At 39.9% G+C, this 23,557-nt stretch overlaps 1 protein-coding gene across 8 annotated transcripts in view; it reads right to left on the reverse strand.

The window, feature by feature from the left end:
* CARMIL1 (capping protein regulator and myosin 1 linker 1) overlaps nucleotides 1-23,557 on the reverse strand; it is a 319,172-nt gene that overhangs the window by 169,073 nt on the left and 126,542 nt on the right. For 7 of the 8 annotated variants that reach the window (XM_082346318.1, XM_082346316.1, XM_082346315.1 and 4 more), the window contains 5 exons: nucleotides 23,437-23,496; nucleotides 13,180-13,301; nucleotides 2,736-2,833; nucleotides 2,329-2,399; nucleotides 2,004-2,077 (listed from right to left, as the gene is read on the reverse strand). In XM_082346318.1, the coding sequence (XP_082202444.1) occupies nucleotides 2,004-2,077; nucleotides 2,329-2,399; nucleotides 2,736-2,833; nucleotides 13,180-13,301; nucleotides 23,437-23,496 (425 nt within the window). The remainder of the gene's footprint in view (nucleotides 1-2,003; nucleotides 2,078-2,328; nucleotides 2,400-2,735; nucleotides 2,834-13,179; nucleotides 13,302-23,436; nucleotides 23,497-23,557) is intronic. The other variant, XM_082346317.1, reaches the window with a different exon arrangement.

Genomic DNA, 23,557 nt, shown 5'->3' on the forward strand with positions numbered 1-23,557 from the left:
AAGATGGGAATAAAGATGCAGACCTACTAGAGAATAGACTTGAGGATACAGGGAGGGGGAAGGGTAAGCTGGGACAAAGTGAGAGAGTGGCCTGGACATATATACACTACCAAAATAGCTAGCTAGTGGGAAGCAGCCACATAGCACAGGGAGATCAGCTCGGTGCTTTGTGACCACCTAGAGGGGTGGGATAGGGAGGGTGGGAGGGAGGGAGATGCAAGAGGGAAGAGATATGGGGACATACGTATATGTATAACTGATTCACTTTGTTATAAAGCAGAAACTGACACAGCATTGTAAGGCAATTATACTCTAATAAAGATGTTAAGGAAAAAAAAAAAAAGTTTATCTGCCAAATCGGTAAACTGATGCCACTTTTCTTGCTGACTGATTTTTGTTTTGGAAAATAGTTATTTTTTATAAAAATGGTATCTATGTTAGCATGCAATAGGTTTACTAATATTATTTTTAAAGGACTTAATAAACTTTTTATTTTAGTTTTAATTTCCAGTATGATAAATACCAAAAGATAAAACCCACATAAACAATGCAAACATTTTTAAGAATATAAAGAGATCCTGGGACCAAAAACATCAAGACTGGATACTGTAGGCCTACCTACTCCTATCTTATTCTACATACAATTTTCTGTTTTTATTGAAAAATACTTACAAAACAAAATATCTCCCCTTTATGTTTCTCAGTTCACTTTTTCATGAGCTACACAGGAAACATCTTGCCTAAATGGGAGTATGACTTTCCCTCAAATATAGGAAGAGGGAGAACGGCTCTAAGCAAGAGAAAACTGCCTGTTCCACAAAAAGGAATCAAATCTGAGCTTGAGAACTGGGGGCTTTAGGCTTTAGCCACATCTACAGACACAGCTGAGCCTGCTTCACCGTCCACCGTAGACCCAGGCTGTGCCCAGAGGCCACATCCATCCAGCACACTTTTTCTTTGCTCAGTTCAGTTGGCCAGAACTCTTTGGGGACTCTGCTACAACTCTGGACTCGCTTCCAGGTAAGTGGAAAAATAATTTGACAAGGTATTTTGGGGGCAAGATGCTGGTGCTAAAAAGAGGCAACCATCCTCTCCTCTTTACAATTCCAATCGTCCAAATGGCATGAAAGGTACAGCTGGAATCTCAGATTTCTCTCTGTGCATTCCAAACAGAGAGAAAAGATTTCTCAAGCTGGGATTCACTGCGATGGAGCTATCATATCTGCCCACCTAAAATAAGTAGCAGTATCTCCAGGGTTGAGGAGACAGGCCGGGATAGATGACTAGAAAGACTTGCCAGGGGCAGGGGTGGGTGGGGTGACAGGGGAGTTCCAACGCTCAGCTTTGTCAGGGATCAGAATCACTTTTCTAGGTCTGCTCTTACAGAGAGAAGGGGAACGGAATGAAGTTTCTTCTCCGGGGCCTGATCACACAGGCCACAGCCCTAAATATAGTAAAGTCGACATCTTAAAACCTAGAAGTCTCTCAAATAACTTGTAACAGGTTTCATCGTTTTATTATCACTATCATAAGGTAGATATTGGCAAACTGATTTCCACCAATATATGCATATAAACCCTAGCCATCCCCAATAAAGGAATTGTAAACTCAAAGTCATTTGTTAGGATTTTAGCATAAAGTTCCCTTATAGAAAAATGTTCTAAATGGCAATTAGACAAAATAATACTGTATTTTATATACAGGGTAGATTAAATAGATTTGTGGGCTGGCATAAGAACCTAAGAATTAAATTGTTTCCACAGTTTATAAGTGTAAATCCTGGACTTGAGATATACTCACGCACCACCATCCCAAACCAGTCGTAGTGATAAACACACTGGAAACTCTTACTTAAAAGGCAAAATCCAGAGATTCTTAGGTTCTTTGATTCCCCTTATAAAAAAAGGATTCTCTGGAGATAATGTACACCTGTAAGTACCGACAGACAAGGGCAGCTCTGAAAGCAAAATCAGAAGTGAAAGAAAGGAAAGAAAGAAGCTTACCTGTGGTCAAGATGACTGAAGTCTTGTAAATTCAATTCCCTGGTGTCTTGTGTCAGATAAATTGTATCCACATCCTATTTGAAACATAATTCAGTCATATAAACAGTCCCCATAGAGGATCAGGGAAGCAAGAGAGATGCAAAGAAAATCAGACAATGACACAGGCAGATTTTTATGTAATCTGAGGAAGGAAGATTTTAAGCAAGCAATGAATGGTGGGGGCAAAAAGAGAGAGACAGCGAAATAAGCCAGTCAAATACTGGAATATTCTCCAGGTGTGTGTGTGTGAGAAAGTGTGTGTGTGCATGCATACAGATACACTTACCCATTGTACTTCTTCCCTGTATGAAAATCCAAGCCAGTCACAAACACAGGCATACATCTGAGAAAATCCACCTGAATTATACAATAGAAATGTGACAGGTTTTCGACTAAATGTTTTTTAAGTTAAAATTTAAAAGCTTAAATATGGCCGATGTTCACAATGCTGATTATTCTCTCCTTTTGGGAAAACAGCAAAGATTCTCCCCCCTGTTCTACAGTAAGTACATAGCCGGATGCAATATAGCTTAAATATAGGATGTTTGTCCACCAATCTAAAGTCTGTGCAGTGCTAATTACACCTTAAAAGTAATTGTACCTTTACAGTAGCACACTAGGAATAGACTTAGCTTCCTGGCAAAACGGCAGCCATCCAGCCATTTATTTTTTGGTTTTAAAATGCATGCTCACCACAGGGGCCCTGCTCGGCCACAGTCTGGTTGTCCCACAGAGCCTGGAGACTGGCCAATCGCTCAGATGGCTCCACGCAGACTTTTTTCATGATTCTCCTGTAAGATCAACAAAAACAACGATACATTTCAAAAATCAAGTTTTCTGAAGTGCACTCAGAAATCTATTTTGTGATACACCATTTTTTTTTTTTTTTTTTAAAAACAAAGATGGGTTTCGAGACTTCCCTGGTGGTCCAGTGGTAAAGAATCCGCCTTCCAATGCAGGGGATGCGGCTTCCATCCCTGGTCGGGGAACTAAGATCCCACATGCCGCGGGGCAACTAAGCCTGTGCGCCGCAACTACTGAGCTCACACACCTCAACTAGAGAGCCCGCGTGCCGCAAACTACAGAGCCCATGTGCTCTGGAACCCGCACACCACAACTAGAGAGAAGCCCAGGCGCTGCAACAAAAGATCCCGCATGCCTCAACGAAGATCCCGTGTGCCGCAACTAAGACCCGACGCAGCCAAAAAAAAAAAAAAAAAGATGGGTATCACTTCAATTTTGGTAAATATAATTTCATTTTTTGAGTACCAGGAGCTGGAGAGCTATAGGAACTTAATAATAAAGCCCTTTATTTAACGCCCATTTGTAGCTAAAGGTATCTAACAATATAAATATTCTCCGTGTTTAGTTCTTTCACAACATTAGATTTTATTAGAATAGTTAGAAAATGGTGTGTTGCACTTAATAAATTATCTAATTTATCTAATAATAATTTACTAGATTATGTGTACACTAAATATAAATTACTAATTTTCAAGGAATTAAAGTACAAATCTCCTCTTCTGTCCTTCCATAGTACAAACAGTACAAATGTCCATCAAGAAACTGGGCATTTCATATTGGAAGAGCTGTCCCTTTTACTCTCTCTTCCCCTGGACTACACCTCCTACGGAGCCTGTGCTTTCCAGAGACTGAACACAGTTCAAATCAGTTAGCAAATAACGTGTAGTAGGGAGGGGATGACAGAGGAATCTAGGAGCTAAGTGGGAACCAGGTCACAGTGAGCCTCAGAGGTCAAAGGAAGGGGTTGGGATTTTATTCTCAGGGCAACGAGAAGCCACAGAAAGGCTACACAGGGAGTATGAGATGATCAGATAGCACTGTAAACAAACATCTACAGGGGTGGGGGATAAGCCTGCGGCAAACTTGGGAAATAAAGAGATAAAATAGCTTGAGAAATTAAAAAGAACTTCCCGGGACTGTTAAGAGCCCAGTGAGAGTGAAGGTCATGAATTGTTGGTGGCACCAAGCTGAACAGCTGTGTGATCTTCTCCTGCAGCTCCCAGCAGCCCAAATGTGTGTGGAGAAAGGGCAGTTGGCTTGCTGCAGGGATGCAGACTTTCCAGGCAGGCGAGCCAGAAAAGCAGTGGGGACAGAAGGAGTGGAGGATACTGACAGAGCCCCACTGAAGTGATGGACACCACGGGGCTTGGCGGTCAGGAGAGGAAGGGAAGGCAGGAAGGAGATGGAAAGAAGGGGAAAGCCAAGGGATCCGTGGCCTGGAGGCCCCGCCATAAGTCCAAGTACGGGTACCGCCAAGGGAGAGAAAGTGAAAGACTAGAGGCTGTGGTCCGAGAGAGATGACTAAATGATGATTTCACCCCAGGAGAAGCCGTTCCAGGAGATGACAAGGTCTAGGGTGTGGCCATCAAGCGTAAAGCGGGGTGGAGGGGAAGAGGTCAGGGGCTGTGAGGAAGGCTGCTGGCAGGTTGAAATCACCCAGGACCATGACAGGCCCGGGGTGCAAAGTGGTGAAATAAACATACTAAGTCATACTGAACATCATTTTAATCTTTCTTTAATGATTTAAAGCACTTTGGCTATGTGTATAATGCTCATCCTTATGAATTTCAATCACCTTGTAGAGTATTAGAAGAGAATGGTCCCAATTATTTCCACTTTCTGATTGGATGAATATTCCAGATAAAATGTGCTAGAACCTGACAAGTTGCCTGGTTGGCCTGTTCTACTCCTAGAAAAAACTTCAAATACATACCCAAGCATTTAAATACAAGCATTCTGCTAGCATTGAAAAATACTCCTACTTCTTTATAATTTTTTTGACTGAAGCATAAGCAGGTATTACCAATTGATGTCAAATATCAGTGATCCCTTCAAATTCTTGTGTAAATGCATGACATCTACAAATGCAGCATGATTTTTCTCTATTTTACCTGAACACACATATGATTAACTCTCATTATTCTAAAAGTTCTTAATTTGGGGACAACTGTGGGTTAAAGAAGATGTTCATAATGAAAGTGATATTACAGAATCTGGCAAATCGGCATGGTTCATCGCGGTTCAATACCATCATTCTGGTATTGCAGTGGCACTATTTTCTGGCTACAAGACAGCGAAGCCGGATATCATGTAAAGAAGGAGCAGAGTGGTTGGAAGCAGATGCATTTCCACAGATGAATTAAGTAAACCTTGGACACACCAAGCTGGATTTATGTCTGACTTCATCTGAGATCACATTTCTCTTCTAAAATTCTTGCTTTATTTCAGCTGAACTGTAGGGCATGTTGTTTCAATAACACACAGGATGAAGTTGAGCTAGTCCAAAACAGACAGAAAGTAAGGCAGGAAGCTGGTAGGATTAAGAATAGGAAGGTGGCTATCTAGGATTATAGGGAGAAATAAACTAATCCTTATGGCAGGTTCAGAAACCAGAGCCTAATTTTACTCCAAAAACAGCACTGGACAGTCACACTCAGAAGTAGGAGGAAATCATCCGGAGAGTGAAGCAAGCGGCTAGTATAGACATCCATGTGAACAGGGCCCTGCTGTGAGGAGGCTACACCTGGCATTTTCCCTAAACTTCAAACCACCCTTCAAAAGTATCAGTCTGAGCTTTTCCAAGTAGCTCCCCTTCTGTAACAGTTTTCATCTTTCTTTTTTCAGGAAGGAAAAAAAATCAGGTATCAGGAACTAAAGGAGTATCATGAAACAAGTGCATTTATTTACCTAAGAGGTAAAGTCATAAGAACTAAACTTCCAGAAGGCGGCAACTGTTTCTTATGTATTCTAACACTAGACAGAGACAACGAGGAAAAGAAAAATCTACCCCACATGAGTTCTGCCTGTAGCTAAATAACAGCAAAGAGCCATCTGTGTATGCACCACAGGGCACCCGCTCACACATACACACACAAAAAGAGCGCGTGTGTGTCAGACACAGACAGACAGACAAAGGAGTTGCTGTCAGAATAAGTGCCCTAAGAGGTAAACCAAAATCCTAGCAAACAGATATGTACATCCTGTCACTCACTAACAGGCGGCACTATACAGCTGAACCAACTACATTTACATTATGTGCATTTAATTTACACAAGACTCAGAAAATAGTTCTATGTGGTAAGAACAGTGAACTTGGTGACAAGCATGCCCGCTCTCTATGCAAATCTCATGCTTAAATCGTTGACATGGAAAAAAAAATCTGCAAATTATTTTAATCCAGGTAAATTAATTGGTTTATCAAAAATTCAATTCCAGTGCTGATCCTATACCATATGGCAGTTGTCTCCAGAAGAGGACATGTTTTATTGACGTAAACCACACCACACAATGCTACCTACTGCTTTAGAAAAGTATAGAAACTGCCGCAGCCTGTAAAGCACCTTTCTGTTGTTTAACCATAAACTTCTATTTTGCCACTTCCCTTCACTTATAATAACCTCACCTTTTCATACTTAACCGGCTTTCGACTTGAAAAGGGATTTGCAATTCCATTTTTATCATGGTAGTAAAGACGCATTGTCCTAACATACCGACACTAATACCCAGCCAACTTTCAAATTGTCACATACGTGAAAGAATAATCCAATATGATGAAAGCCTAGAAGAAAATCATGTTAGAAGGTTACTGTTCTGTCACCTAAAACGGTGTTATGAGCCACATTTAACAAGAATCAAAGTAGAGAAATGCAACCAACTTACATAGAAACATATAATAATAATAAAAAATCATAAACATCAAAGAAATTCCCTACGGATGTCACCCATTTCCTTTCCAGCAGTGGAGGCTTTCATTCCAGGGCCTCTGGGTAAGAACAGCAATGGGCTACACAGCTAAGACTTGTGGAGCACTTGTTAAGCAGTCACGAGTTAATTTAATCCTCACAAAACTGCATGAGTATCATTATTCCCATTTTACAGAGGAGGACACTGAGGCATTGAGAAGTGCATTAATTTGCCAAGAGTCTCGCCCCCTAAAGTAACGAGACAATCTGACACCTTCCAGTTCCACCTCGAGGCTCTCTTCCCCCAGGTTCATAAATCAGTGCTACAAGACTGACTCTCCCTTAAGTGTAGCTGTCATTTCATTCTAAAGTTCAAAAGCCTTCACTAGCTCCCTACTGCCTATCCCAGAGGCTTTTATTCAGGCCCTCTCCAGGTGTGCCTTACCTTTGTCTCACAGTGATATCTGCAGGCTCCCAATTCTAACTGCTTTAGGCTGGCTGCTGTCCTCCTAAGGCAAGTTAAGTTACAGCTGCACCTGCCCTCGCCTCTGCCTCCAGCCTCCAACCTCTGCCATTTCCCCCACAGAACTTTCCCTGGAGCTCACCCCCAACAAAAGCCCACCTCTCAAAACAAAGAGGAAAACAGACACAAATCAAACATTATTTTCTTGACATCCCAAGTTACATGGAACTTTCCCTTCTCTGAAATCTGAGGATGTTTCACTCTCTTCATGATATTGTTTGTGGAACTTTCTTACACTACCTTTAGACAATAAACTCCTAGATGGCAGGAAACATTTCACTCATCTATGTTCTCTAGTAAGCATTTTCTAAATTATTTCTAACTCGCCCTAATGACTTAATTTAATATTAAAAAAAAAAAAATCTAGCTTGGTTTTGGAAAACAGCCAGGGTTCTTGGTATTAGAAAAGCTAAAGGCCATAACACAAAACAGCTTCCTGAAGGGAACTGCCATTACAGACATCTCTGTGAAACGGATTAAACAACACTTAGGCTACAAATATTTCCCTAGTTTCCTCCCAATATCACTGCCTTAGAGATGAGGCCTCCAGCGATAGTGACTATCACACAGCAAAGATGAGAACGTTGACAAAACAATGCTAATGGTGATTTGATTTTTAAATTTAAGTTTTCTTCTTGAATCTTTACATTTTCTCTGTATTTTAAAATAAACTTTCCTTATTTAATGAGGGGAGGGGGGCAGGGAAATGGCACTCTGTGAGGCAAGAGAGGGAGAGAGAAACATCCTAACATACATGTAGTAGGGAGGTGAAGATTCTAGGCGTAAAAACTTAATTTTAATTAAAATTCTTCATTTTTTTTTTCCTACCAGCATTCTCTTGACTATAGTCAAGGGGATTGGTTATATTTCATAGATATATATACTATTTTTCTATATTTGATTTTGATCATGGATGTTATTTCAAAATTATATTTAAAACCAGAAATTCAGGTCCTGGCAGGTTATCATTTCATTTATAATATATACAGCCAACCTTAGGTTATTCAAGAACGTATTATGTTAACTGAGGCCCTGGCTGTGTTTGTCCTCCTGATTCACCCAGTTTCTGGTATCTGCTCATCAGACTTTTCCCCGATGATCAGGCTCTACCTGAGTAAGGAAGGAGGTGAGGGCTAAGGACCCAAGGGCCCCACGATGGGCTCAGGTAATACATTTGATGGGACAAATGACTCAAACAAGGCTTGAGAATTCCAAATACAGTATCATATTCTCCAACTTACTATGAGTAGGTCGTATGACATTACCAGGGACCTATTTTCTTTTGCATGTTCTATATTATTTACGTAAAGGATCTATTTCCCTTCCTGACAGCGTTGACTACTAGGAACGTAGAAGAAAGGGTATGATTACCTCCTTCTTCCACTCTCTTGTCACAATAACCAACACCAATAGAATTATACATTTCCCCGGCCAACCTCATGTAATACAATCTAAGGAACTTCACGAGTAAAGGCAGAACATGCAAGTCACAAAATATTAAGAGTTTATTTTGACAAGCTAACTGTGCATGTTGGGTAAGAAAGCGAAATGGAAGTCAAGTACATTTATTTAAATTCTCTGCCCAGTCATTTTCTAAATTATAATCTATACCGTCTTCCACGTTGGTATATTCATTTGAACCGCCTCTCCTTTCCCTACCCTTTCCTATAAATTCTCTCCATCCTTTCCAGGTAGATCTCCTCTGCACAGCCAGCCTCCACTCACTCACCGCCCACTTACACCCAATCACTTTCAGTTCAAGAGTCCATGGTTTGAGGGCAGAGCTACCATCTTGTAAGTTCTATACACTCCCAGGGCACCTCTCCCAACAATGTACTAGGCACAGAGGAAGCACGAAATGTATGTGCTCATCCAAAACCTTGGTGACTATCTACTATGTGCCAAGGGCTAGGGACTTAAGATTAAGAAAGAAATGTGGCCTTTGCTCAAGCAGCGCCCAGGCTAGAAGGAAGGTCAGGTGTGTCTTGCGATCTGTACCCCTCTTACCTTCTCAAGGATATTGCTGGTTTATTACCAATGTCTCCAGCAACGATCTCTTTCTACTAGATCATTCCCCTTGTTACAGTCATATACTTTAATATCTCCCATTCTGAGTACCAAACAGAAGTTCCCTGCAATTCCTCATACCCGTCATAGCTAAACTTCTCTACTTAGTTTTCTACACATACCACATCCACATTCTCACGTCTGAGTTCATCCTACAGCCACAGCAGTCTGCCTCTCCCCATCAGAACACGTGAACTGCTCTGGTCAAGGTCGTCTGTGCCCTTCATGGTGCCAGCCCACTGGACACCTCTCTGCCCTTGGCTTATTCAATGCCCAGTAGCATTCTGCAATCACCCACTCCTTCCTCCAGAAAATTCTCCCAGGCTCTGCTTTCCCACTGGAATCCACCAAAAAATCTGGTTTTCTACTAGAGTAACCCAGCTCCCTTTGTGGTTCTTCCTCTTTTGCTTGACCTCTAAACGCTGGGACATTTTCTCTTCTAGGTCCACATCTCTCTCCAGGTGATCTTATCAACAGTCATGAATTCAAGACCCTCTTTACACTAATGACTCTCACATTTGCAACATCTCCAGACTTGGACCTCTCCTCCAAGCATATCTAACTGCCTATCTGATTTCCCCACCTAGATGCCCCAGATTTCACATTATGCATGTGTACAACAAAATGGTTGGTAATTTTTCCCCCAAAAAAACTTGCCCCACCCTACTCTAGGCCCTCTTCACCTCACTGAAAAGTAGTGTCAGTCACTAAGTTATTAAACCAGAAACCTAAGAGCCATCCTTGGTTCTTCCCTTTCCTCACTGCTGTCACCTATCTACCTAATCCATCATCATGTCTTATATCCAAAATAAATCTTAATAAATCTACTGTCGCTCTCATCTTTATCTCTAATAGCATTACCTTTAGCTATTAGCTTTCAAATTAGCTTAGCTTTCATAATTTCCAAATTAGCTTTCTACTTCTACTCTTTCCCCTTCGCAACCCACTCTATCTAGAAGCAAAAATAATTTCCATAAAATATATAAGGAACCATGTCTTTCCTTACTTACAAGCTTACAGTGACTTCCTAGTGGAATGCTACTAAATTCCAAACTCTTTACCAGGAGTCTCTATAAAAACTGACCAGGGCCTATGTTTCCAGCCTGATCTTACACAATTTCTCATTTTTCTTTTGTGGGGGGTTTCTTTCCCAGTGTAAGTAATGCAACTTCCCAATGTAAGTTCCATGTGGTCAGGGACCATATTCACTGCTGGGCCCCAACACTTAGCACTCTGCCTAGCATATAGGAGAAAGTCAATAAATACTCACTGAATGTATAAATGTATAAACAAACAATTATAACACGATGTGCTTTGTGGTAGTATAGGCAGTAATCACAAAGTTCTATGGAAACATAAATAAACTCCTGACTGATGAGAAACTCTTCACATATTTGGGCTAGTCTTGTGGAGTGGGAGTCTGTCAGGATTAGGAGCCTATATAAAAGGCATGAAAATATAAAAGAGGCTGATGTGTTCAACAACAGGCTGGACTATGGGGCAAGACGGCAGTGGTTTTCTATGCCAGGCTACGTGTTTGGATTTTATCAGGAAGGATAGCCATTAAAGAGCTCAGGCAAGGAATAGAGACTATGTGAATTATAGAAAGATAATTCTGGCGACAGTATGGAAGATCAGTTGGAAGGGCAAGAACTAGAGACAGAGAAACTAGCTAGAAAGATGCTGCACTGGGCAAGTGAGAAGAAAGACAAAGGACCAAAGAGCTATTAAGACAGAAGCAAAAGAGCTTGGCAACTAATCAGATGGGCAAGTAAGGAACAAGAAATCAAAGCAGCTCAGCTTTTCACTTGGGAGACTATGTAAATGAAGAAGCCACTCACTGAGACAGAATATCCAATACAGGGAGGTTTTAGGGGAAACAGTAAGAAGTTCCGTTTGGGACATACTAAGTGTGAGGTGCGTGGGGACATCCTTGTGGGGATGTCTGATAAGCAGCTGGGGGACAGAAATGAAGATCAGGGTGAGGTGGAGGGTCATGGATTTAGAAACCTCTCTAGAGGTAAGTGCCTCTCTAGAAATGGAGCTGCTTATTTAAGACTTGTGGTTTAATATTTGCTGCCTAAACATTTTAACAAGAAGTTAAATGGAAGAGAAAAGAGAAAAACACTTTTCGTACACAACTTTCTCCAGGAAAAAAAAATGAGAGAATCCAAACCAAAAATAAAACCGATAATTTCCCCCCTGACCCTGACAAATTCCTAGAGTATTAAACAAAGTTGCCTTTTAAAGAAAATAGAGATTCTAACTATCACTCTGAGGGTCTTATAAGCCCTTGCTGAATAAGGCTGTACTTAATAATTTTCTTATTCCATCGGTGTTGATTTGGAATGAAAGGAAGGACACTGGAAGAGGAACCTCGCGTCCAAAGTCACATTACTCAAATGCAGTTTCAGGAAAACGGGTTGTATAATTACTGCTAACTCGTGATTACCCCGGACAGTTCTCTGGCGGCTCTAAGCATGACGTGGAAAGCATTCCTGAGACTGTTTTGCTTCTGGGTATTTCCCCACTGCCACGCCTCACCTCATCCCACCACCTGTCCCGGCCCTCGCGTCCCCTCCACACACACGAGACGAGAGACAGGTGGCCTTTCAGACACCTCAGACCCGGAGATGGAGCTCCGGCTCCCCGCTCCACTCCACTGGGACGGGGCTGGGACCACTTAGCTCCCTCGGCAACCAGCTACCTGGATATTCAGAGCAGCACAAGGTGACTTAAGCTTCAGGAAGGAGGAAGCCCTTTCTGAACAGCCAGGAAGCACGGGGCCAGCCCCTCCACTGTGGTGTGTGAAGGGAGGGAAGGGACCAGGGAAGAGCTGTGAGAAGGACCAAGCAGGTCTCCTGAAGCCGAAGAGCCTGAAGGGAAGCTCCCATCCCCCAGGAGCCACTTTCCGCTCACCAAAAAGGTTTGAAAGACACGAAGGCCGGGTTTTCCTGCTGCTTTGCCTCCTAATTTACAGGCAGCAGCAGTGGAGGGACACGTTCCATGAAGGACGACAGTCCCCCAAATTCCCCTCCTGCCCCCACCAACCAAGGCACACAGCTACCCATGTCTGTGCTCTATGTGAGGTTTCATGGCCTCCTCGGCAGGGATTTCCTGCGATCTGTGTATCATCTCCTTCCATCAGGAAGGTATTCTGAATATGCGCTATTATTTTAGGGAGCTTTCTGACATAAGGATCTCTCTGCCTTTCCACCTCAGCCAATTTAACTCCCCCTTTCCAACAAGCTACACATTCCCTATGTTCAAACTCTGTTACCCAAGCACAGAATCCTGGTTTAAAATGCTTGACAAAAAAATATGAGGGCATGTACAGACAAAATGTACTCATATCCTTAATGTGTATTCCAGAAAAGTGAGAGGAAAATGAAAGAGGCTAATTTTGATGTTCAGTTTTGGCTTTTTAAGTTTCCTCCTACTGAACAGAAAAAAAATCAGGAAAAATGAGGCACTCTCACTCGTCATTAATACTCACTGCCTTCCTTTCAAAGCATGCAGCTCCTGGCATGCTGCTAATAGCTGTGAGTAAAATTCACACTAGGGTAAATCTCAGGTTACATTAAAAAGGCTTCTGTTTTAGTCTTAGGAGTAGAGGTTAAAGGATTGCCAAATCCCTTCATCACTCCAGCTCTCTAAAGAGCAGCCATATAGAAAATCTCAGACATAAACACAAAGGTTTGAGCGAGGGTTGTAACATGTAATGTTTAAGAGAAGAAGAAAGTATGAGAGAGGAACCAAGTGAAGGGGAAAGAGGAAGGCTGCTTTCATTTTGCGGGAGACCAGGTCTCTGCTCTCCTCACCCTCCCGCGGGAGAACTCACACCGGGGAGAAGCCAGGGAAGATCTTCCGCAGGCTGGTGCCGATGTGCGCCAGCACCTCGGTCACGTCCTCAGGTGATGCCATCTTCAGAGAGATGCTGCACTTCTCAGTTTCCACAACCATCTGCAACAACCAGGTTGGACACTGCTTAATAATGAGTCCAATTCCTTCCATTTTTTTATTTTAAATAATGTAAACTATATACAGCAGTCCCCCCCTTAGCCGTGGGGAAACATTCTAAGACCCCCAATGGAAGCCTGAAACCTCGGATAGTACCGAACCCTATATATGCTGTTTTTTCCTATACATACATGCCTGTGATAGAGTTTAATTTATAAATTAGGCACACTAAGAGATTAACAACAATTAACTAATAATAAAATAGAACAATTATAACAATACACTATAATAAAATTTATGTGAATGTGGTCTCTCTCAAAACATCTTACTGTATAAATTTAATGCCTTTTCCATTGTTTTTAATTCAAGTATTGATGTACATATTATATAAGTAACAGGTAGACAAGGTAGTGATTCACAATTTTTAAAGTTTACACTCCATTTATAATTATTACAAAATATTGGCTATATTCCTTCCTGTGTGGTACAATATATTCTTGTAGCTTATTTTCTACCTAATAGTTGTACGTCTTAATCCCCCACTCATATATTGCCCCTTCCCCTTCCCTCTCCCCACTGGTAACCACTAGTTTGTTCTCTATATCTGTGAGTCTGTTTCTTTTTTGTTATATTTGCTAGTTTGTTGTATTTTTGAGATTGCACATATAAGTGATATCACACAGTATTTGTCTTTCTCTGTCTGATTTATTTCACTTAGCATGATGCCCTCCAAGTCCAACCATGCTGCTGCAAAAGGCAAAATTTCGTTTTTTTTATGGCTGAGTAGTATTCCCGTGTGTGTGTGTGTGTGTGTGTGTGTGTGTGTGTGTGTGCACACATACCACATCTTCTTTATCCATTCATCTGTTGGTGAATACTTAGGTTGCTTCCATATCTTGGCTATGTAAATAGTGCTGCTATAAACACTGGGGTACATGTGTCTTTTCAAATTAGTGTTTTTGGGTTTTTAGGATATATACCCAGGACTGAAACTGCTGGATCATAAGGTAGTTATATTTTTAGTTTTTTTGAGAAACCTCCATACTGTTTTCTACAGGGGCTGCACCAATTTACATTCCCACCAATCATGTACACGGGGTCTCTCTTTTCTCCACATCCTTCCCAGTATTTGTTATTTGTGTTCTTTTTGATGACAGCCATTCTGTCAGGTATGAGGTGTATCTCGTTGTTTTGATTTGCATTTCCCTGATGATTAACGATGTTTTGCATCTTTTCATGTGCCTTTTTGCCATCTGTATTTCCTCTTTGGAAAAATGTCTATTCACGTCTTATGCCCAGTTTTTAATCAGGTTGTTTGTTTTTTTGATGTTGAGTTGTGTGAGCTGTTTATGTATGTTGGATATTAACTCCTTATCGGTCATATCATTTGCAAATATTTTCTCCCATTCAGTAGGCTGTCTTTTCACTTTGTTGATGATTTCCTTTAATACCTTTTTCATCTTAATTAAGCAGTTATCACACTCTGTGGTCATAACTTCGGCAATTTGAGGTGCAAGAGCAAAACTCACACAAATTTCTTTTTCCTGCTTCACAATTTCACAGATAGAAGATTCGTTCTTCCCTTAGATCTTAGCATCCTCAGCATACAAATTTTTTTCTTTCCTTATTAAGTCAAGAACTTTCACCTTTTCTCTTAAAGGGAGCACTTTATGACTTCTCTTTGCCACTTCCAAATTGCCAATGTCATGACTCTTGTGCTTTGGGGCCATTATTAAGTAAAATAAGGGTTACTTGAACACAAGCACTGCAATACCACAACAGTAGATCTGATAACCTAGCTGGCTACTAAATGACTAACGGGTGGGAAACGCTGGGTGAAGAGATGATTCAAGTCCTGGGTGGGAAGGGGCAGGACAGCGTAAGATTTCATCACGCTACTCAGAACAGCATGAAATTTAAGATTTATGAATTGTTTATTTCTGGATTTTTCCATTTTCCAACCATAGTTGACCACAGGTAACTGAAACCACAGAAAGTGAAACTGCAGATATGGGGGAACTTCTGTACTCACGCTGATATATACTAATACAATACCAGCTTTTTAAGAAGCACTTCCTTAAAATAATGCTCTTAACCTTAAGACTCAAAGAACTGTTTGGGTAGAGGGTGGTTAGTTTGTCAGAAACGTCCAGAAACTGAAGCAAGTTTCTAAGGGCCAAACTGCAGATTCAAACAGACCACCCCGCCCTGCACCCCCTCTCCGCCCCCAGTGATGGAAACTGAATAGCCACATTTGCAGGTGAGTTCTCCTTTTACCAAGATTTCGTCTTGCCTTACAAAGTCTGTCATATCCCTAGCATCTAGTGTAAGTAAGAATACCTCCTTCAGTGAGCACCGGAGGATACCCCAATAGTCACTTTTTTGTAAAATGTGTTTTAAAAACAAGACATATCATGAGCTATTTAAATGAAATGGTAAAACCTTTTGCCTGATAACAAAAGAAAAATCAAGTGCTTATAAAAGCTTCAGCTTTTCTAAGAAGACAGGATACTTGGAAAGGATTATACAAAGGGAACAAAGTAATAAAGTTCATGCTAGGCAGAGACTCATTCCTATAATTAACTGCTGGAGATGTACAAAAATGCTGAACTGAGGTCATATAGCTAGTCCTACAAATAAGTATAAAACAACCTGATAAAAAGGGCAGGTCACAAAAGGGAAGATAGGTTGATTATAAACACGTTCCAAATAAAAAGAACTGACTTCAATCACTCTTTTAAAAAAAAAATGCTATTTATTATCTTGGATCTCAAAAATATTCACGTACAATTCAATCCTTTTGATGATCACTGCATCAAAATATCCTTACACATTTACCTCCTGTTGTTACTTAATTTGTACAGAAATATGGGGAAACACTACCCTTAATGTGTGACTAGCCAACTGGATTGACAAAGAAGCTTTTAGATTTGCTTTAGGTTGTCCTACGATTAGCTGAATTTTAAAAAAATAATCTGTCTTTCAAAGTGTTTATGTTAAAAGAAAAAGCAATCCAATTTATTTGTCAAAATGATGAGATCAAAGAAAAAGACTTCAGTGATTTGAGTCCTTAAAATGTTACTTCCCCGTAAGTACCCCTAGAGGCATCTGTTAACAGGTATTTAATACATACCACCTTTGTACCAGTTAGTTGGCTCCCTATATAAAAAACATTTTTTAATCCTAATTCTCAGCACATTCATTCCTCAAGGAATTAATGGCACTGCCTTTGAAATTGTCTAGACAAAGACTGCCCCGGTCTTGTAGAAGCTGGTCCAAGAGATATTTCCCCCCAAAAAGGCAGCAAGCATTATTGTACTTGGAGGTATTTACTGATATGACACTTCAGTGATGTGTCTTAAGACTAAAACTGCTTTATGCAATTAGGCTCAGATATTTTATATGCACCTATCTGGGCGAATGTATGTTTTAACAAGCCAGATACTTTGGGATGCAACCACCTTATCTATGTTCCACACCCCACCCCCTACATTCCCACCACAGGTAATTATATTTTTCACTATAAGGTACTTCTTCTTTCTTCACATCTAGTGCATCTATTCAGTTCACAGTTTGGGTACGAGTAATTAGTAATTAGCTTATTCTAATTCCACTTAATCTTAACACCTAATCATCCCTAATTGCACAGGATTGAATAGAATGACAGGGAAGAAGAAAAGGTGGCAGGTGGGAAGAAATGAGGCCTTTAAATTCAACTTCACATAAAAGCATTCATCCAGCCCTGCATAATATGTCACCACCTTTGCATAATGTGTCACCACCTTTGCATAATGTAAAGAATTACAACAAAGTGATAGGGGTGAGACTAACACAGTAAATCATTTCATCAGGAAAAAGAACTCCCTCTCAAATATCTCTTTCCCTCCTATTTCAGCTGGGGAAAAATAGAATGTTTGAAACAATTTTTGCTTAGACACCTAGCAGAACATAATTCATGACCACCAATACACATGTAAAATAATAGTGATATAAGCCCTAGTATCCTATTTAAGACTCAAGTTTCCAAACCCACTCTGCCTCTTGTTTTAAGGTAGAGCCACCTGACTAACCTTTAAGAAAACCATTTTTTTTTTTTTTTGGCTGCATTGGGTCTTCGTTGCTGCGCACCGGCTTTCTCTAGTTACGGCAAGCGGGGCCTACTCTTTGTTGCGGTGCGTGGGCTTCTAATTGCGGTGGCTTCTCTTGTTGCAGAGCATGGGCTCTAGGTCCGTGGGCTTCAGTAGCTGCAGCACGCAGGCTCAGTAGTTGCAGCATGTGGGCCCTAGAGCACGGGGGCTTCAGTAGTTGAGGTGCGTGGGCTCAGTAGTTGTGGCTCACGGGCTCTAGAGCGCAGGCTCGGTAGTTGTGGCGCACGGGCTTAGCTGCTCCATGGGACGTGGGATCTTCCCAGACCAGGGATCGAACCACTATCCCCTGCATTGGCAGGCGGATTCTTAACAACTGCGTCACCAGGGAAGTCCAAGAAAAGCACTTTTTACTAACCCCCAGCCAACAGATCTGTAAAGTGTTTTTCTTTCTTCTAACAAAAACAGCCAGGGGTGGTTTACCAAGATCATTCTATGACGTAGCAAATAATTAACTTATAATTTAAAAAAAAATTTTTAGCAGGTACTTCAGTTGTACAAAAAAAGGTCCAAAACTTCTGTAACTATAAAACTATACAACTGTTGGTCTCTATTTATTGACTGTGACAGCAAGAGAACCTGAACACCAGAAAGTGTGATGGCAAGGAGACTTGTCAAGTAAGATGAAGGTCTCCCCCATTTTCACAAGAAAGAGGAAAAGAGCAATAGTAAAGTCACACTTCACAAACTCAATAACACATTCACTCACTCTCACTCATATACCATGAAATGCGTATACCCCCTGGCATTTTATTGGAATTTACAAACGTAATTAAATAATGATAAAAATAGCAATGACAGAGAAGTTAATAAACACCAGAGAACATTAGAAAAAAATGTTCTAATCAAGGCTAGACTGCAAGTGCCACGGGCAGACACCATCATCCTTATGATTTCACATCAGGAAAAATCAAAACCAGAGACATCAAGGGTCCTGAGGTTACACAGGTTATTCATATTCAACCTTTGGGACACAACAGAATCAAATGCCCACCCCAGACATATCGAAGCCTAACTGTCATGAGTGTATGAGTGTGTGTGTGTGAGAGAGAGAGAAAGTGTGTGTGTGTGTGTGTGTGTGTGTGTGGCAGGGGGGTGGGGTAGGGCTGCTGGATGTATCAGCATCTTTTTGATTTTTTTATTCAATTTTTAAAGGTTACACTCCATTTACAGTTATTAGAAAATATTGGCTATATTTCCCATGTAGCACAATACATCCTTGTAGCCTGTCTTACACCCAATAGCTGAGGTATCAGTATTTTTAAAAAGCACCATAGGCAATTTTGAAACATCAAATTTTGAATACCACTAAGTGACTCGTATTCCAAGTGTCTGGATTGCTAGCTCCTCTGTGAAGTAGTACCACTGTTTCACTATATAGTAATTTCATTTCCAAGGTCCGTACCATGGGACAAAGTCAAACTGAGGTCATGTTGTAGAGCTATTTTTGTGGTACTTACAACCACAGAACAGCTCCATGGGACTGAGGTGGATTGCTTTACACCCAGTTCCCCTGAATGCTGGATATATTGAAGGCACAGGACCACAAGTGTGGTAAGAGCAGTTCCAGCAACCACATGGGAAAATTAGTCTTGCTATATCAACATCCTTTCTCATAATTAATACCACAGTCTAATCATATTCTGAATATAACCTTGGCACTGGCATTTCAATAGCGCCCTTCTATCCCCATCCCAACCCCGAAATCATAAACATAAACATTCCTGAATTAAGACCATCAAGAAGGCCCTGGTTATGTCATCATTCATGAGTTATCACTCACTCCTGCATATGTTTGCCCATTTGGGCAAATATATGGTGCTGTAATTTTTCTTCCAAACTCCAGTTCTTGGAGAATGATAAACATAGGATAAAACATTGCTCTAAGATGAACTATGGAAAAGTTCCAAGGATTTGTATGTAATCTCAATCAACACAAAGTGATGATTTTGGCAATTTCTTTTACGAATGCTATCAACAAACTACACACACATACACACACACACACACATTTTCTTTAGAGTTTTAAAAACCAAAAAAACATAAGTAGAAGGAAGGAAATAAAAAGATCAGAGTAAGAATCAATGAAATAGAAAATAATCAATGAAATCAATAGAGAAAAATTAATGCAACCGAAAAGCAAGTTCTTTGAGAAGATCAAAAGAATTGATAAACCTCTAGCCAGACTGATACGGAAAAGAAAACAGAGAAGAACCAAATTATCAATATCAGGAATGATATTCTACAGATATTTAAAGGATAACAAGTGGATACTATGAACAACTTTATACCAATAAATCTGACAACTGAGATGAAATGTATAAATTTCTTGGGAGACACAAACTACCAAAGCTCACTCAAGAAAAAACCATATGAATGTATCTATACCTATTAAAGAAACTGAATTTGTAGTTAAACACCTTCCGTAAGAGAGAACTCCAGGCCCAGATGACTTCACTGGAAATTCAACCAAACATTTAAAGAAGAATTAACACCAAGACTACATAGAATTTTCTAAAAAAATTGAAGAGGGGGGACTAATTCCCAAGTCATTCCATGATCCCATGATTGCTCTAATACAGAAAGCAGATTAAAACATTTTAAAAGACAGAGAGAAAGAGAGAGAATTACAGCCAACAAGTCTTATTAACATAGTTGCAAAGTTCCTTCATGAAACTTTAACAGATGAAATCCAACAATATATAAAAGGAATAATACATCATAACCAAGTGGGGTTAATCTCAGGAATGAAAGGTTGATTTAATATTTGAAAAATCAATAAAATTTACCATATTAACAAAAGAAAAAAGAAAAGAAAAGCACACAATAATCGTATACAACAATAATTCCTAATAACAAACTTTCAGCAAACTAGGAATAAAAGAGAACTTCCTCAACCAGATAAAGGGCACCTATGCCCAACAGCTAAAATCACACTTAATGGAAAAAGAATGATGCTTTCTCTCAAAGATAGAAATAAATCAAGAGTATCTGTTCTCACCACTCTATTCAGCACTGTACTGGAGGTATTAGCCAGTGCAATTGTCAGGGTTTCAGATTTGATTTTTACCCTACTTACAAGCCAGTAAGTTAGTCTGTTGCTGTTTCATGAATGCTGGCAGGAGACAAGAGACTCCTGGGTCAGAGACAAAGGACTTTATCATTCATGGCACAGCAAGGGCATTAGCATCATGTTTGCTTAGATTCCTCCTTTCCCCAAAAGTCCCACAGGGTGACACGGAGGGCTCAGAGAGATGCCTGCACACACAGTGGGTTGCTTACGGAAAAGGAACTGTTGAGCTTAGGTAATCTGATTTTCATAGTAAATGGTAAGCAAGCCTGCTCTTTGTTCAGAAGGGGAACATCCCATCATCCCACAAGGCCGCTCAATGCAAACATAACCCTGAGAAGTAACCTGGGTAAAGAGCAGTCACAGCACTGAATTCTTGGCATACTCAGCAAGACATGTAGGAGTGTGCAAGACCCGTGAGGAATGTCTCCCAACAGCAATAAGGCAAGAAAAAGAAATAAAAGGCATCAATACTGAAAAAGGAAGAAGTAAAACAATCTTTAGTCACAAACAACACAATCATCTATGTAAATCTATTAAAAAAATAAGCTGCTGGAACTAACAGGTGAGTATAGTGAGGTGGCAGGATACTAGATTAATATGCAAAAATCCATTGTTTTTGTATCTATCAGCAAGAAACTATTGGAAATTGAAATTTAAAACAATACCATTTATAATAGCATCGAAAAAAACATGAAATTCTTAGAAATAAATCTGACTAAAGATATATAAGACCTGTACACTGAAAGCTACAACAAAATACTACTGAGATAAATTTTAAAAGACCTAAATACATGGAAGAATATAGTTTTCTTGGATAAGGGACTCCATTTTTTTAAGATGTCAATTCTTGTAAAGCAATTATACTCCAATAAAGATGTTATTAAAAAAAAGATGTCAATTCGCCCCAAACTGATTTATAGATTTAATATAATCCCAATGAAAATCTCAGCAGGCCTTTTTGTAGAAACTGAGCTGAGTCTAAAATTCATATGGAATTGCAAAGAACCTAGAATCACTAAAACAACTTTGAAAAAGAACAAAGTTAGAGGACTAACACAATCTGATTTCAAGTCTTAACTATAACAGCTACAGTAATCAAGACAGTGTGAGAGCAGCATACGGATAGACAAATAGACCAAAGGGACAGGATTAAAGGGACCAGAGTCCAGAAAGAGACCAACATTTATGTGAACAATTGATCTCCAACAAAAGTGAAAGCCAGTTCAGTGGGGAAATGACAGTCTTTCAAACAAATGGTACTTGAACAAGTAAAAATACTATACATAATGGAAAAAAAAAAACAAACTGATCCACATATTGCTTTACATACAAAAATTACCTCAAAATGGATCATAGACCTAAATGTATAACTTAGAGCTATAAAGCTCCTAGAAGACATAGAACATAGAACATCTGTGACCTTAGGTTAATCAAGGATTTATTCAATATGATACCAGCATGATCCATAAAAGAAAATACTGATAAACTGAACTTCATCAAAATTTAAAACTTCCACTCTTTGAAAAGCACTGTAAAGAAAATGAAAAAGGAAGCCACAGACTGAGAGAAAATATGTACAAATCACATATATGATAAAGGGTTTGTATTCAGAATATATAAAGAACTCTTAAAACAATAACTCAATTTTTTAAATGGCAAAAGATTTGAACTGACACTTGAACAAAAAAGATATATGACAGCAGATAAGCAGATAAAAAGATGCTCAATGTCTTTAGTCATTAGGGAAATGCAAATTAAAACTACAAATGAGAAAGCACTAAAAATTTATTAAAATGGTTAAAAACTAAAACACCGACCATACCAGTGTTGGGAGGATGTGGAGGAACTGGAACTCTTACACATTGTTGGTGGCAACGTAAAGTGGTACAACCACTTCGGAAAACAATTTAGCTGCTTCTTAAAAAGTTTACATACATATTTACACTATATACATACATACATTTACATACATACAATTCAGCCACTCCACTCCTAGATATTTACCCACAGGAAATAAAAGCCAATGTCCAATCAAAGATTTGTAAATAAATGTTCATTGCACCTTTGCTTGTCGGCCAAAAACTGGAAACAACACAAACGTCCATCAGTGGGTGATGGATAAACTGTGATATAGTCATACAATGGAACACTACTCAGCAATAAAAAGGAATGAGCTATTGAGACATGCAACAAAATTAATCAGTCTCAAAATAATTACACTGGCTAAAAGAAGGCAGACAATCAAGAGTACACACACTGTATGATTCCATTCATATGAATTTTTAGAAAATGCAAACTAGTCTATAGTGGCTGAGAGTAGATGCCTGTAGATGATAACGAATGAGGAGGGGCAAGAAGGAACGTTTACTAAGATGCCTGAGAAAACCCTGAGGAGATGAATATGTTCAGTATCTTGACTGTGGTAATGGTTTCATGGGTCTACGTGTCAAAACTTATCAAACTGTACACTTCAGTTGGCTGCCTGTTACTGATAGTTCAATAAAGCTGTTGTTAAAAATCTACATTTTATTAATACCAAAAGATTCACTTATCACTCTATTCCCAGAAAGATCTTACAGAGTACTGTAGAATAGCTATGAAATTTTAGTGCTGTAACTTGTACAACATCTCTAAGGAACAGTACTCTCATGTTTACATGGCCAGGTAACGTAAGAGCTAATTAGTTCTTTTCAAATTGAGTTATGGAGAACGTGTTTCCCTTATCACAAATTCCCGACACCCTCCCGCCTAGCCCCTGTTCAGTCTCTCAGGCAGAAACTTCCATTTTCCCTTATCTTGTTTTTCCACATTATCTCAAGAAACTTTCAACAGTGAACCAAATAGAAGGTATGAGCTGGTTTCAGAAACTCAAGAAAGGTTCTGACCGCGCAGTAATGACAAACAGGTTATTCACACCCACCTGAGTTGGCTTGCTGCACAGGACACTGTGGATCTCCAGGTAGCTGAAGGTTACCTCGAGCTGCAATTGAGGGAGGAGGGGGAAATAAAGACCTGTAATGAGGGTTTTAAAACCTATACTT

Source organism: Balaenoptera borealis (genome assembly GCF_965194805.1).
Source record: "Balaenoptera borealis genome assembly, chromosome: 12".
In the NCBI taxonomy this organism is placed as follows: domain Eukaryota; kingdom Metazoa; phylum Chordata; class Mammalia; order Artiodactyla; family Balaenopteridae; genus Balaenoptera; species Balaenoptera borealis.